Source organism: Oncorhynchus nerka, linkage group LG13, assembly GCF_034236695.1.
Source record: "Oncorhynchus nerka isolate Pitt River linkage group LG13, Oner_Uvic_2.0, whole genome shotgun sequence".
Taxonomy (NCBI): Eukaryota; Metazoa; Chordata; class Actinopteri; order Salmoniformes; family Salmonidae; genus Oncorhynchus; species Oncorhynchus nerka.
This window is the reverse complement of record NC_088408.1, coordinates 54,112,139-54,125,673: the sequence shown is the minus strand read 5'-3', so window position 1 is coordinate 54,125,673 and position 13,535 is coordinate 54,112,139. Positions and strand designations below refer to the sequence as shown.

The window sequence follows — 13,535 nt, the reverse complement described above, 5'->3', positions numbered from 1 at the left end:
CAAACACATCCTGCTCCTAATAATAGGCTACATCTTTGCGTTCATCTTGCATTCATACAAGGGCAATTAATTGTTTCTCAGTCATTTCGGTTTTGCAATTCTTTACGTAATGCATAATATATCTTTAGGATACATAAGAACCAGTAAGGTTATGTCACAAAGTTAGTGAATGCAAAAAAATTTAAACAAATCCTTACAAAAACACTTCCCTATGACGCACTCAAAACTTGTCAGCAGTCTTCTGCTGCTGGGAAATATGATTTAAACAATGATTAAAAAAATATCAAAAGCATTGAGAATTAACCATTTCTGTTGCTAAGTGTTATGAGACTATCAAGGAACTAATGATAGCAACGCTGGGGGAACAAACCATCTGAACTGGCTTAAAACGGTCCTAGCAAGTGTATTTGGTTTAGATGTAGTAGAACTATTCTAAACTACCTAAATATCTGAGCAAACAAGTTAGTCCTGCTTAAACTTGGGTGTGTCCCTGGATACGTGTAGAGGTCATTCTAGAATCTCCAGATTTCCTTGGACAAGTGGCTGAAGTAGAGGAGCAGAGAGGGTGGTTGCGTCCCCAACGGCACCCTATATAGTGTTCTACTTCTGACCAGAGCCCGATGGGTAAAAATAAGTGCACTATGTAAGGAATAGAGAGCCATTCGGAATGAAGCCGGTGTATTTGCTGTTGAATGGATTGGGAGTGTCCATACCGTGACGCTGGCGTTGGTCATCAGAGAGGTCCAGGTCCAACATCAGGTCATCCTCATCCAGCTCAGACGAGCCCAGATTGTTCAGTACATCCTGAGGACACAATGGAGACATCTGTATGACTCGGTGCGCTGGACACAGTTTAACAACAAGCTTGATGCATGCCACTTTACTTTCGGAGTAGGGTCAGAAGTTGACTATAACTACTAGAGCCCAGTGTGTTTACTTGTACGGTTAGGTGGGGGGGGCATAGCCATGGTAGCCATGTGGATGGGGGCATAGCCATGGTAGCCAAAATAAAGGCCTGCCCAGCATTTTTTAATTGCTTAATTAACTCAGGAACCACACCTGTGCGGAAGCACCTGCTTTCAATATACTTTGTATCCCTCATTAACTCAAGTGTTTCCATTATTTTGGCAGTTAACTATGGATTCACTAGAGATTTAGAGACCAACTTAAACATAACGAGGACTTCCTAAATGCTTCGTTATAGGTCACTGTTTGCATTGACATGTTGTACAGTACCAGTCAAAAGTTGACACACCAAACATTCAAGGGTTTTTTCTTTATTTTTACTATTTTATACATTGTAGAATAATAGTGAAGACATCAAAACTATGAAACACATATGGAATCATGTTGTAACCAAAACAGTGTTTAACAAATCAAAATATATTTCAAAGTAGCCACCCTTTGCATTGATGACAGCTTTGCACACTCTTGGCATTCTCTCAACCAGCTTAATGAGGTAGTGACCTGAAGTGCATTTCAATTAACAAGTGTGTCTTGTTAAAAGTAAATTTATGGAATTTACTTCCTTCTTAATGTGTTTGAGCCAATCAGTTGTGTTGTGACAAGGTAGGGGTGGTATACAGAAGACAGCCCTATTTGGTAAAAGGCCAAGTCCATATTATGGCAAGAACAGCTAAAATAAGAAAAGACATATAGGTCAGTCAATTTCGAAAATGTCAAGAACTTTGAAAGTTTCTTCAAGTACAGTCGCAAAACACATCAAGTGCTATGATGAAATTGGCTTTCATGAGGACCGCCACAGGAAAGGAAGACTGAGTTACCTATACTGCAGAGGATACATTCATTAGAGTTAACTGCACCTCAGATTGCAGACCAAATAAATACTTCACAGAGTTCAAGTAACAGACGCATCACAACATTAACTGTTCAGAGGACACTGCGTGAATCAGGCCTTCATGGTCAAATTGCTGCATAGAAACCCCTACTAAAGGACTCCAATAAGAAGAAGAAATTTGATTCGGCCGAGAAACATGAGCAATGGACATTAGATCGGTGGAAATCTGTCCTTTGGTCTGATTTTTGGTTCCAACCGCAGTGTCTTTGTGAGACGCAGAGTAGGTGAACGGATTATCTCTGCATGTGTGGTTCCCACAGTGAAGCATGGAGGTGGAGGTGAGATGGTGCGTTGCTGTCTGTGATTTATTTAGAATTCAAGGCACAATTAACCAGCATCGCTACCACAGCATTCTGCAGCAATACACCATCCCATCTGGTTTGCGCTTACTGGGACTATCATTCGTTTTTCAACAGGACAATGACCCAAAACACACCTCCAGGCTGTGTAAGGGCTATTTGACCAAGAAGGAGAGTGATGGAGTGCTGTGTCAGCTGACCTGACCTTCACCCAATTGAAATGGTTTGGAATGAGTTGGACCGCAGAGTGAAGGAAAACCAGCCAACAAGTGCTCAGCATATATGGGAACAAGACTGTGGACATTCCTCATGAAGCTGGTAGAGATAATGCCAAGAGTGTACAAAGCTGTCATCAAGGCAAAGGGTGGCTTTGAAGAATCTCAAATATATTTAGATTTGTTTAGCACATTTCTGGTTACTACATGTTATTTAATAGTTTTGATGTCTTCACTATTATTATTCTTCAATGTAGATAACAGTAAAAATAATAAATAAATAAAAACAAACTGTATGTATTTTAAGGGTTCATTCATGGCTGTACTGGATCCATAACGGGTCACCAAAGCAAAGGTTATTAAAATCAAATCTCTTAATCTCATAATCAATGATCTTATCCATTGAGATTTTGAAGCCATTGACCCAGTCAACTTTGATGACATTTTCAAAGATATCCACTTCTAAGCAGTGGTTGAGGAATCATGTACATGACGACCCCTTCTCCTTTTGTCATGTTTCAAAGGGATACACTGCCATCTTGTGGTGATACACAGAAAAATGGTTACCACATCTGGTCTGTTGGTAAAAATTTGAAGAAAATATCAGAAGGTGCACAGGAAATGCAGAAGCTAGAAAATATGAATTACATACAAAACATCTAAGGGATTGTTATGGACAGGGTTAAAAGTTGGGTAAAAAATAAAACAAGTAAAAAAGATTTAATATCATTTGGATAACATTAAGAGGTAAATGTGATGCAGCTTTCATTGGTGAATCACACAATTCCAATAAGATGGATGTGTACTACTAACTAGCTAAAATGTCACTGTAGTGTACCACATTTCCAACAAAATATGTTCATGGGCAAGGAAATCTATTTTACTCATCTTGTAATTACTTATCAGTGGTGTCGTCACCATACTGCACACAGAGACATACAATTGGTATCCACGAGTACATCCGACTTAGGGTAGGTAGAAAAAAACAGTTGCCAGAATCTCTACAGTATCCCTTTAAAGTTGGGTACATCAATGTGAATGAGAACCAGTCATTGTGTCCAAACAAAGCTCATGTTGTCCACTGTCACACCGTTCTTAATTGCCAGTATCCCTTTAAGAATATTATTGGTCTAAGAAGCATCCTCAATAGAGATGATCAATTAAAGGTTTAATCTGTGCCTCGGAAACTGACCCTAAATGTCAAGTGTAAGAGTTATCTGCATAAAGTATAATACCTTTTGAAGGAAATGATTAGCCTCCACTTATGAAGCCCTTAATGCTCAACTAAGGTGTTCCTCAAGTAATAGTTATTGGAACAGGGTGTCAGTCCTCACCCACTGTTGTAAAATGACATCTATTATATACATAATTTGGAGCTAAATTAGCGTGTTAATGTCATCCCTCAGTAATAGATGTGTATTAAAACTCCTTCACTGTGCAAGCTCTGACCTTTTTTACAGTGCAATAATGTTTGAGTGAGTAACTTTATGCTAATAGAGATTAAAAAACGGTGGCTCGTTAAAACAAGGATCTATTTCATCAATGCCAACCTCAGTAATATGGAAAACATTCAAAATAAGCAGGTATGCACTGACTTTGGGTCAGTAGATATTATACATTTTGTGCCTGTGGAGTTCATTCAAGAGGACCAATAGAGAAAAATGTGCCGTTGCAGAGGTCCAGACTCCAGTGGTGTATTGGTTGACCCGAGAGGCATTGTGTCAACTATTAACTTGGTCCGGCCAGATGCTCGTGCTCGCAAACTTGTGACATTGTATAAAATATTCCCGGGACCTTAGAGTTTCCCACGCCAGTGAGCTCAGGACAGACACAGCTGTAAGCTATTTACACAAGGGATAAGAAGTAATCAGGTAGGCCTATTTTATGATGTTTCCACCAGATCAGAGCATGACATTTTCTTCCCCTTTCATGCTGAGTGGTTATGGAACTATTGTCATTATCAATGGATGTAAAAACAGACTTTGTTGACTCGCTGTTTAAGGCGAAGAAAACATTACTTTGAGAAGTTCCACAGTGATGGTGAGTTAAGTCAATCAGAAATAGTACCAGATCCCCAATTGGGCACATTTATAGGTCTACATTTGCACACAGGCCAGGTCGCCTAGGCCTACTTCTATGCGTAATCAGGTGCACATCCTTAATGAATAAATTGACAACTGGATAATGGGATGAAATAACCCAAAACTTTTTTTATCATAAGTGTAGCCTAGGTTGTGCACTCTGCAAACAACGTGTCCACTCCTACAAAGACAAGACAGTAATAATAATATATTGAATGCATTAACAGAAGTTACCATAACCAAATAAATATTGTCGATTATAAATTATGGTAATTACGGGAAATATACTACCGGTGATACTGGTGTGCCATTTGCAATGTCCACTCAGACAGGCATGAATCTGACAGGTGTCTCGTGTGCCATGATTTTAAATATATTTTACACTGCTCAACTCAAAAAAAATGATACTGTCAACCAACAGCCTATCGACCAAACAATCGACCAGTCAACTAAATAGGGTCCGTCCTAATTATCGCACACCATAGCAAAACATTTGGCAGAGTAATAAAACAAGCGTTTCCTACAGGACAAATTCAAATAGGTCCCCTCCCCGTTTGGTCCATTTGGATCCTAGTGAATAATTACACCCCTCATGAGAGTTAAGGAGGGGTTATTCATATAGATAATAGTGGACTTAGTTTGTAACCCTTCACACAAATGATTAGTGTCAAAGTGTGTCACTCAAATCAAATAAGTGCTCAAACGTTTCCTTACCAGTCTACTACAGACCAGGGGAGACTACAATTCCTACATATTTTGAAAAATGGGTTGGTTAACAATCTCTTGATGTACAGTATGATGGTAAAAATACCAGTTCCTTCAACATCCACATGGTTCTCTAAGCACGTCTTATGAAGTGAATACATGTACCGAACGTAATACAATTTCACTTAAAAACAGTTTAGGCACTTTTGCCAGTTTAGAATGATTGTATGTATATCTTGTACCCAAAGTGTAAGACAGAGCAGGCATATCCTGTTGGCCTTTGTGAGTGTATTGTAATTATGACAGAGAAGGGAGGGATTATCTTCCCAGTATTGCCTTGTACTTGTCCAGAAAACTACTTTAGTCCACCTCTGCATCACACTTGACTGCTCATGAAACCACAAACCTACTCAACAGACAATGGAAAACACTTTATCGTTTCACTGAAGCTCTACTCGTCGTACAGGATTGCCTTCTTTTTTTCACCCAAAGTTAAAAAAAGAAGCTGGTGATTCTCCACCAGAGCAAAAAAACAAGACGGTAAGAGTCGGCCGCCACTTAGATTTTATCGACCCCAGATTTAGCCCCACATGTTAGCCCCACGTATTTCACATGTGCTTTCCTTTCTGGGTATGGAAGATGAGGGTTGTCGAGCCACCTCGAAAATTAAATAGATCTTAGTGTAAGCCTGAAAAATGTGGTGCACTACAGCAGTGGTTCCCAAGCTTTTTTGGTTACTGTACCACCAACTGAATTTTGCTCTGCTCGGTGGCGGTTTATGCAGGCATGTGGATTGGAGTGGCCAGACAGGAAGGAGTCAGGCGCAATCCCTTGAGTGACAAGTTGCTGTCCTGTTGCACTGATCTGCCGCACAGTTAGTTAGATGATTAGTCTGTTTAATTTAGGGCGGGCTGTTATCCCCATGTGAGAGTGTAATCCAGAGAAGGATGCGGCCATGGACTAAGCTATTTAGTCTGCAGCAACAGTGAGGAGCCGCTAGCACCATTGCCAGCTCCCCTGCTGGACTTTCCTCTACTGTAATCCTAGTGTAACTGTGCTGTACTGAAGTGTAGTGTAATGTAAACACGTACGAGGCTGCCAAGCTTGGAGGACGACGAGTTGGTCCTCTGTTTCAGCAGCACGCTCCCCTCGGCAGTGCAATGGGGATCTTTGAGGTTGAGGTGGAGCCCCCGTGGCCCCCCGGCACCCTCCGAGGAGGAACGTAGCCGGCGCTCCATGCGCATCACCTCGTGGTAGGGGCTGGCGCTGCTGCTGCACATGGACACTGTGGAGGGCAGAGCACAAGACACATGATAATATTTTTGCTGACGTGGAGGCAGGGAGCTAGGCAAAAAAGTGGCGAACAGACAAGTAGACAGACTGTCGAATGCGACACAGACAAACAACTGCAGACTACACGTTGGGGGGGACTTCAAAACAAGCAAACAATCAATTGGCTATCGCAGCCTTGGGGCTGGAAGCGATCCAGTGCTTTGCAACAACAGCTTCAGTGATTTTATGGAAATAAATTATTTTAGGTGACCTTTGCACTAATGTAAAGGCACTTTCCCAATATAGTGAGGGAATAAGGCTACTTTTACTAATTGATTGAATTTGGGTTATAGATCTACATCATCACGGAGCACACTTTTTAGGTGCAAGTATAACTACTTACGTGTTATCACCAATACAAAGTAACCTAAGCAACAGACAGACAAGAAATAAGCTTACATCAGAAATGAACAATAACAGTGATGTGTTAATCATTATGGATAGCCTAACACTGCCCAAAACCAGTAGACTAACCAATGCAGTTCACAAACAGTTGTCTTAAGAAAACTATTCAGATATAAGGATGTTACAAGCAGTGCCACACTGTTTCAAGTTTGGTAGGTGAACGGTGGAGTCTATAGTGGGCCGTTTCAGAAAGACATAGCCAAAGGGTAGGAATTTGTACAGGAGGTGTTATCCAGGTGTGACTACAGCCTACAATGTCTTAGGAAACCGCTGTCCATTGGTTAATAAATATACCTTTAAGAGGAAATAGTACTGAGAACAGGCACGTGGGCCTAAAATAGTGCTGCTCAACCCCCTAATCAGTCTTCTCGTTCTGACTTTGGTACTTTCAACATCATCCAACCAAAGAGTACATAAAATATAGCCTACATTGTAGACCATACCTCTGCCTTCTGAATGCGAAAGCAGTGTAAAGTTCAACCACTTTGAACAGAAAATGTCTATTTGTCAGTGATCGAAAACACAAAGTCAGTCTCAAACGGTGGTAGGCAATATTGTGTGCAAACACTTTGGCCAAAATATACTGAACAAAAATATAAAACGCAATAATTTTTACTATTTTAGAGAGTTACGATGCATATAAGGAAATCAGTCAATTGAAATATCCCGCAGGTAAAGAACCCGGATGTTGAGGGCCTGGGCTAGCGTGGTTATATGTAGTCTGTGACATACTGCCAAATTCTCTAAAACGACAATTATCTGGCAACAGCTCTGGTGTACATTCCTGCAGTCAGCATGCCAACTGCATGCTCCCTCAAAACTTAAACATCTGTGGCATTGTGTGACAAAAGTCCACATTTTAGAGTGGCCTTTTATTGTCCCCAGCACAAGGTGCACCTGTGTAATGATCATGCTGTTTAATCAGTTTCTTGATATGCCACACCTGGCAGGTGGATGGATTGTCTTTGCAAATTAGAAAGGCTCACTAAGAGGGACGTGAACAAATTTGTGCTTTTTGTGCATATGGAATATTTCTGGGATCTTTTATTTCAGCTCTTGAAATATGGAACCAACACCTTACATGTTGCGTTTATATTTTTGTTCAGTATACTTGTCAGTAATTTACAATTAGCTTTTCACAAGAGCAATGCGCCTCCTTTCTATTATCAATGAGTCAATCACATAGAGATCAATCAGTACTCCGCATGTTATTCAATTAGTTGTTCAGTTCTTACCTGTGTGGGGTTTCCTCAGGTGGCATGACCTGGGTTCATGTCTACCGCAGCACGCTCCCTTGCCTGGTTCCTGGATGAACACTGTGTTCCTGGACCTCCTCTCAGACTGCTCTGGATTGGAATGGTAGCCTTTACTACGCACTGGGCCTGCCTCGCTCTCACTAGTCTCTGTCTGCGCTGGTCTGACCTCCTCCACCATCATAACATCCTCCTTCTCCTCTTCCCCTTCTTCCTTCTCTTCCTGCGATTGTGTTTGTTGTTCCGGTGGCATTGGTGGTGTTGCAGCTGTTGCTGGTTCTGTGACAGGGACTGCAGTCTCACACTCTGTGGTGTTTGCGGTGCTGGTGTCTGGCAGAAGGGGCTTGTCTGTAGCAGCTTGGGCAGGCATGAAGAACACCTGGGAGGTAGAGACGACATGGCTGAAGTTGTCTGGCGTGGCGGCGAGGCTGGGGGCAAGCAGCACATCCACCTCGGACACAGAGTCCTCTGTGATGGGGACATTAAACTCAGAGGGGGTGAGGGCCGTGGTGCGGTCCTCAGACAACATGGGCGACTGCAGGGAGCTCTCCCCCAGCAGCTCGCCTGGCCACGAGCCCGGGGTAACCTCTGACGTCGGGGGCACTACACTCACCACTGGGGGCTTGCACTGCTCAGAGTTCTTGGAGAAGCGGTGGTGGGCAGAGAAGGACTTGGGCAGCAGCTGTTTCTTCTGCCTGTACGAGCGCTTGCTGTCGCCACTGAAGTCATCCAGATACCCCGAGTCATCGCCCTCGTTGGTACCTGAGCTGATGCAGTTGATGAACACGTTCCTATTGACCGTGGAGGTCACCTTCTCAAAGTCTTCAGTCTGCGAGCGGGTGATCTTTTTCTGCCGGTGGCCCCCAAAGCCAAAGGAGTGGCGCGTCTTGGCCCGTGGAAGCACAGCGCCATCTTGGAAGCCCAGCGGAGGGTTGTTCTGGCTGCTGCTGGTGTCTTGGGCTGGGTCCAGAGGAGGGGTCTGGATGCACGGCGGCTCACTATTCCTCTTGCTGCTGAAGCTGATGGAGGGCGTGCGGAACAGGCTGCGGCGCTTGCCCGTGCTGCTGTTGCTGGAGTTAGTGCTGGAGGGGGACGAGGTGTGAACGCCATTGCCCACGCCGGCCGAGGATGGGGAGGAGGGCAACGAGTCCTGCCTCTTACTTACACTCCGCCTGAAGATGGGCAGCCTGGAGACGAGCGTGGAGCGGCGCGACCCTGATTCGCCCATCAAGGTTCAGCGGCAGTCACTCTGCAAAACAGACATGACACAGTCAGAGAGACGCAGTGAAAGAAATCAGGGCTTCTGGTTGGTTTAAAAAAGGTCCCATCAAGGGATGAACCACACAACCTCAACACCACAACCATCAGTCTGAAGATACACTGTCCATTTCCTTGTGTGCATTTCCAAAAGTGCTATTTGACAAACTACTGAAACTATTAGGCTACAAGTGTAATGTAATCTACAAAAAAAAGGTTGTGTGAATATAGTGTACAATATTTATACTCTCTGTAAGATAGATAGACATGGCATTGTCTAGAGTGACAAAATAGAGGAAATAGGCCAAGTAGTCATTTCAATGCAACAAATCTAGCCTATATAGCAGCCTACAGTATTGTCCTCAGTCACACATTTAAATTTAAAACTGAGGAAACATTTTCCCGGAAACCTATAATTAAGAGTAGGCTAAACATTAATTGGAATAAGCCATTAGACGTGATGGATCACACAACATTTATACAACTACACAATACCTCATAAATAAAACAATTACTAACTTCACTATAGCCTTATCTTGGACCATTCAAATGGAATGTTTTGCATATCCCAGCTAGAAATGGCCCACGGGGGTATTCTCAAACTTAGAAGTTCTATGAAAAATGCAGAGATAGGCTACCTCCAACGCGTTACTGATTGCATGGATGGAGCAAAGTCCCACAGAGAAAAAACAGAGATAGTTAGGTCTATTTTCACTTGAAGTTGTAGGTTCAATATGGATGTCTAATAAGCCTAATCAATTTCAACACAAGTTAGGCTAAGTGTAACTAGAAAGGTTGCGTACACAGTACAAGAGCTACAGAAGAGTCTTAGAACTAGGAGGCCATCGATATTATCAGCCTGACATTAGTGACATCTCAAATACATTTTATTATAATAAGCTACTTGGCAAACAATGTTAATAAATCACACAAGCAATTAATACTCTGTCATGCCCATACTCGACAGTGCTGGTGAATACCAGTGTTTTTTTTGGACAGAGGTATTTCTGATTCCAAAATTAAACCAACATAAACATGCCATAGATAGCATCCCAAATGGAACCCTAATCCCTTTATAGAGCTCTACTTGTAATGCTACTGTGTATCACGTGTCCTACTAGGCAAGTAATGTAATGTCTTGGCATGAAAAATCTTTCGACAGCTCTCAATTAATGGAGGAACCAAGGTGTGCAAAAGGATGGGTGGTTCCATCTGATTTTAATCACTTTTTGACAGCACCCCTTTTGATTGGAACAAAATTGGAACACACATACAGTGGGGCAAAAAACTATTTAGTCAGCCACTAATTGTGCAAGTTCTCCCACTTAAAAAGATGAGAGGCCTGTAATTTTCATAGGTACACTCCAACTATGACAGACAAAATGAGAAAAGAATATCCAGAAAAACACATTGTAGGATTTTTTATGAATTTATTTGCAAATTATGGTGGAAAATAAGTATTTGGTCACCTACAAACTAGCAAGATTTCTGGCTCTCACAGACCTGTTACTTCTTCTTTAAGAGGCTCCTCTGTCCTCCACTCGTTACCTGTATTAATGGCACCTGTTTGAAGTTGTTATCAGTATAAAAGACACCTGTCCACAACCTCAAACAGTCACACTCCAAACTCCACTATGGCCAAGACCAAAAAGCTGTCAAAGGACACCAGAAACAAAATTGTAGACCTGCACCAGGCTGGGAAGACTGAATCTGCAATAGGTAAGCATCTTGGTTTGAAGAAATCAACTGTGGGAGCAATTATTAGAAAATGGAAGACATACAAGACCACTAATAATCTCCCTCGATCTGGAGCTCCAAGAACGGTGAGCAAAAATCCCAGAACCACACGGGGGGACCTAGTGAATGACCTGCAGAGAGCTGGGACCAAAGTAACAAAGCCTACCATCAGTAACACACTACGCCGCCAGGGACTCAAATCCTGCAGTGCCAGACGTGTACCCCTGCTTAAGCCAGTACATGTCCAGGCCCATCTGAAGTATGCTAGAGAGCATTTGGATGATCCAGAAGAAGACTGGGAGAATGTCATATGGTCAGATGAAACCAAAATAGAACATTTTGGTAAAAACTCAACTCATCGTGTATGGAGGACAAAGAATGCGGAGTTGCATCCAAAGAACACCATACCTACTGTGAAGCATGGGGTTGGAAACATCATGCTTTGGGGCTGTTTTTCTGCAAAGGGACCAGGACGACTAATCCGTGTAAAGGAAAGAATGAATGGGGCCATGTATCCTGAGATTTTGAGTGAAAACCTCCTTCCATCAGCAAGGGCATTGGAGATGAAATGTGGCTGGATCCCAAACACACCGCCCGGGCAACGAAGGAGTGGCCTAGCCAGTCTACAGATCTCAACCCCATAGAAAATCTTTGGAGGGAGTTGAAAGTCCGTGTTGCCCAGCAACAGCCCCAAAACATCACTGCTCTAGAGGAGATCTGCATGGAGGAATGGGCCAAAATACCAGCAACAATGTGTGAAAACCTTGTGAAGACTTACAGAAAACATTTGACCTCTGTTATATACCCTTTGTTGGCAATGACAAAGTATTGAGATAACCTTTTGTTATTGACCAAATACTTATTTTCCACCATAATTGGCAAATAAATTCATAAAAAAATCCTACAATGTGATTTTCTGGATAATTTCCCATTTCACTGTCATAGTTGAAGTGTACCTATGATGAAAATTACAGGCCTCTCATCTTTTTAAGTGGGAGAACTTGGACAATTGGTGGCTGACTAAATACTTTTTTGCCCCACTGTATTTTATAGTAACATTATAATGGAAAATAACAGAATAAAATACAAATAATAGTTTTTCCTTGTCATGGGAATATGTGGAACCATTGTCATAAATAAAATATTTTTGCTCTTTCATTGGCTAGAAGAGTCCCATCTGATCTCACCTCCCTTCCATCTTTGAGGACATTCATTTCCATTGTTAGAGCGGTTACTTGACTATCTTCTCGATATAATAGAAAATCTTTGTTGAACTCAAATGGAATCCCCCGAATGTGACAGGAGTTTCCTGACAACACTCAGTCTCCTGAGTGGCGCAGCGGTCTAAGGCACTGCATCAGTGCAAGAGGCGTCACTACAGTCCCTGGATCGAATCCAGGCTGTATCACATCCGGCCGTGATTGGAAGTCCCACAGGGCAGCGCACAATTGGCCCAGCGTCATCCAGTTTTGGCCGGACAGGTTTGTAAATACAAATTATCTTGACTGACTTGCTAGTTAAATACAAAACTAAAACACGTAACAATACAAACAATCAGATTCTGTACTATAAATGCTATTTTCTTTATAGAATACAGGACCTATGCATCATCTCACTAGGCACATTAGCCATGATGACTCAAAATATGGCTTTTTACCAATTTGTAGTCTTTATAATGCATCTATAAATAATTCAAAATGTGTAAAAAGCCTCAGCGTTGGAGTTATAACATGAATATAGGCAAATCATCTTATTTTATCTTTAAAAGACTAACTAGGTCTAACGTTGAATGCACTGCACTAGCTAGGTAATGTTATCAATCATGCCACAAAAATCCCTTCCAAAAAAGGTCATGGAGCAATATGACTACTAGCCTAGCTAGCTAGCTAATTCACTGTTGAGAAACGCTGACAGTTGTTGCACTGGTGTACATGATGTAGCAAACTACAGCTGCTGTATACATTGCTATTAAAATGTTAACGTGGGTATCTTGATAACTCACTAGTTGTAATCTGGAGTAACATCATGAGGTAGCTAGTAAATTGTCTCCTTGCTATGAATTTAGCCAGCTAGCTAACATTAGCTACAGAGGTAAAAAATATATATATATATTGGATATTCGGTGGATATTTGGTTCTCGCTCATCAATAGCTGACTATTCACAATCAGGAGAGGATGTGAAAAAATAACTGCTTTTATTTTAGAAATCTCTTACATTTTTCAATCATCAATAGCCCTTACACAAATCATGCCATGACTATGAAAATGTTACCAAAAACAACAAGAAAAACTAAGCAATGTAAATAAATATAAAGTTAATTTTTGTCCATCCTCCCGTGATTTGATTATGTTATGGCATGCTTTGTCTAAGAGCTACTGAAGATTGAAAGCGA

General features: G+C 41.8%; 1 protein-coding gene across 5 annotated transcripts in view; it reads right to left on the bottom strand.

The window, feature by feature from the left end:
* LOC115139703 (serine-rich coiled-coil domain-containing protein 1-like) overlaps positions 1-13,535 on the bottom strand; it is a 114,286-nt gene that overhangs the window by 100,031 nt on the left and 720 nt on the right. For 4 of the 5 annotated variants that reach the window (XM_029677380.2, XM_029677383.2, XM_029677384.2 and 1 more), the window contains exons 2-5: positions 8,131-9,397; positions 6,834-6,857; positions 6,250-6,443; positions 714-804 (exon numbers count right to left, since the gene is read on the bottom strand). In XM_029677380.2, coding sequence (XP_029533240.2) covers positions 714-804; positions 6,250-6,443; positions 6,834-6,857; positions 8,131-9,376 — 1,555 coding nt within the window. In that variant the 5' untranslated portion in view covers positions 9,377-9,397. The remainder of the gene's footprint in view (positions 1-713; positions 805-6,249; positions 6,444-6,833; positions 6,858-8,130; positions 9,398-13,535) is intronic. The other variant, XM_029677381.2, reaches the window with a different exon arrangement.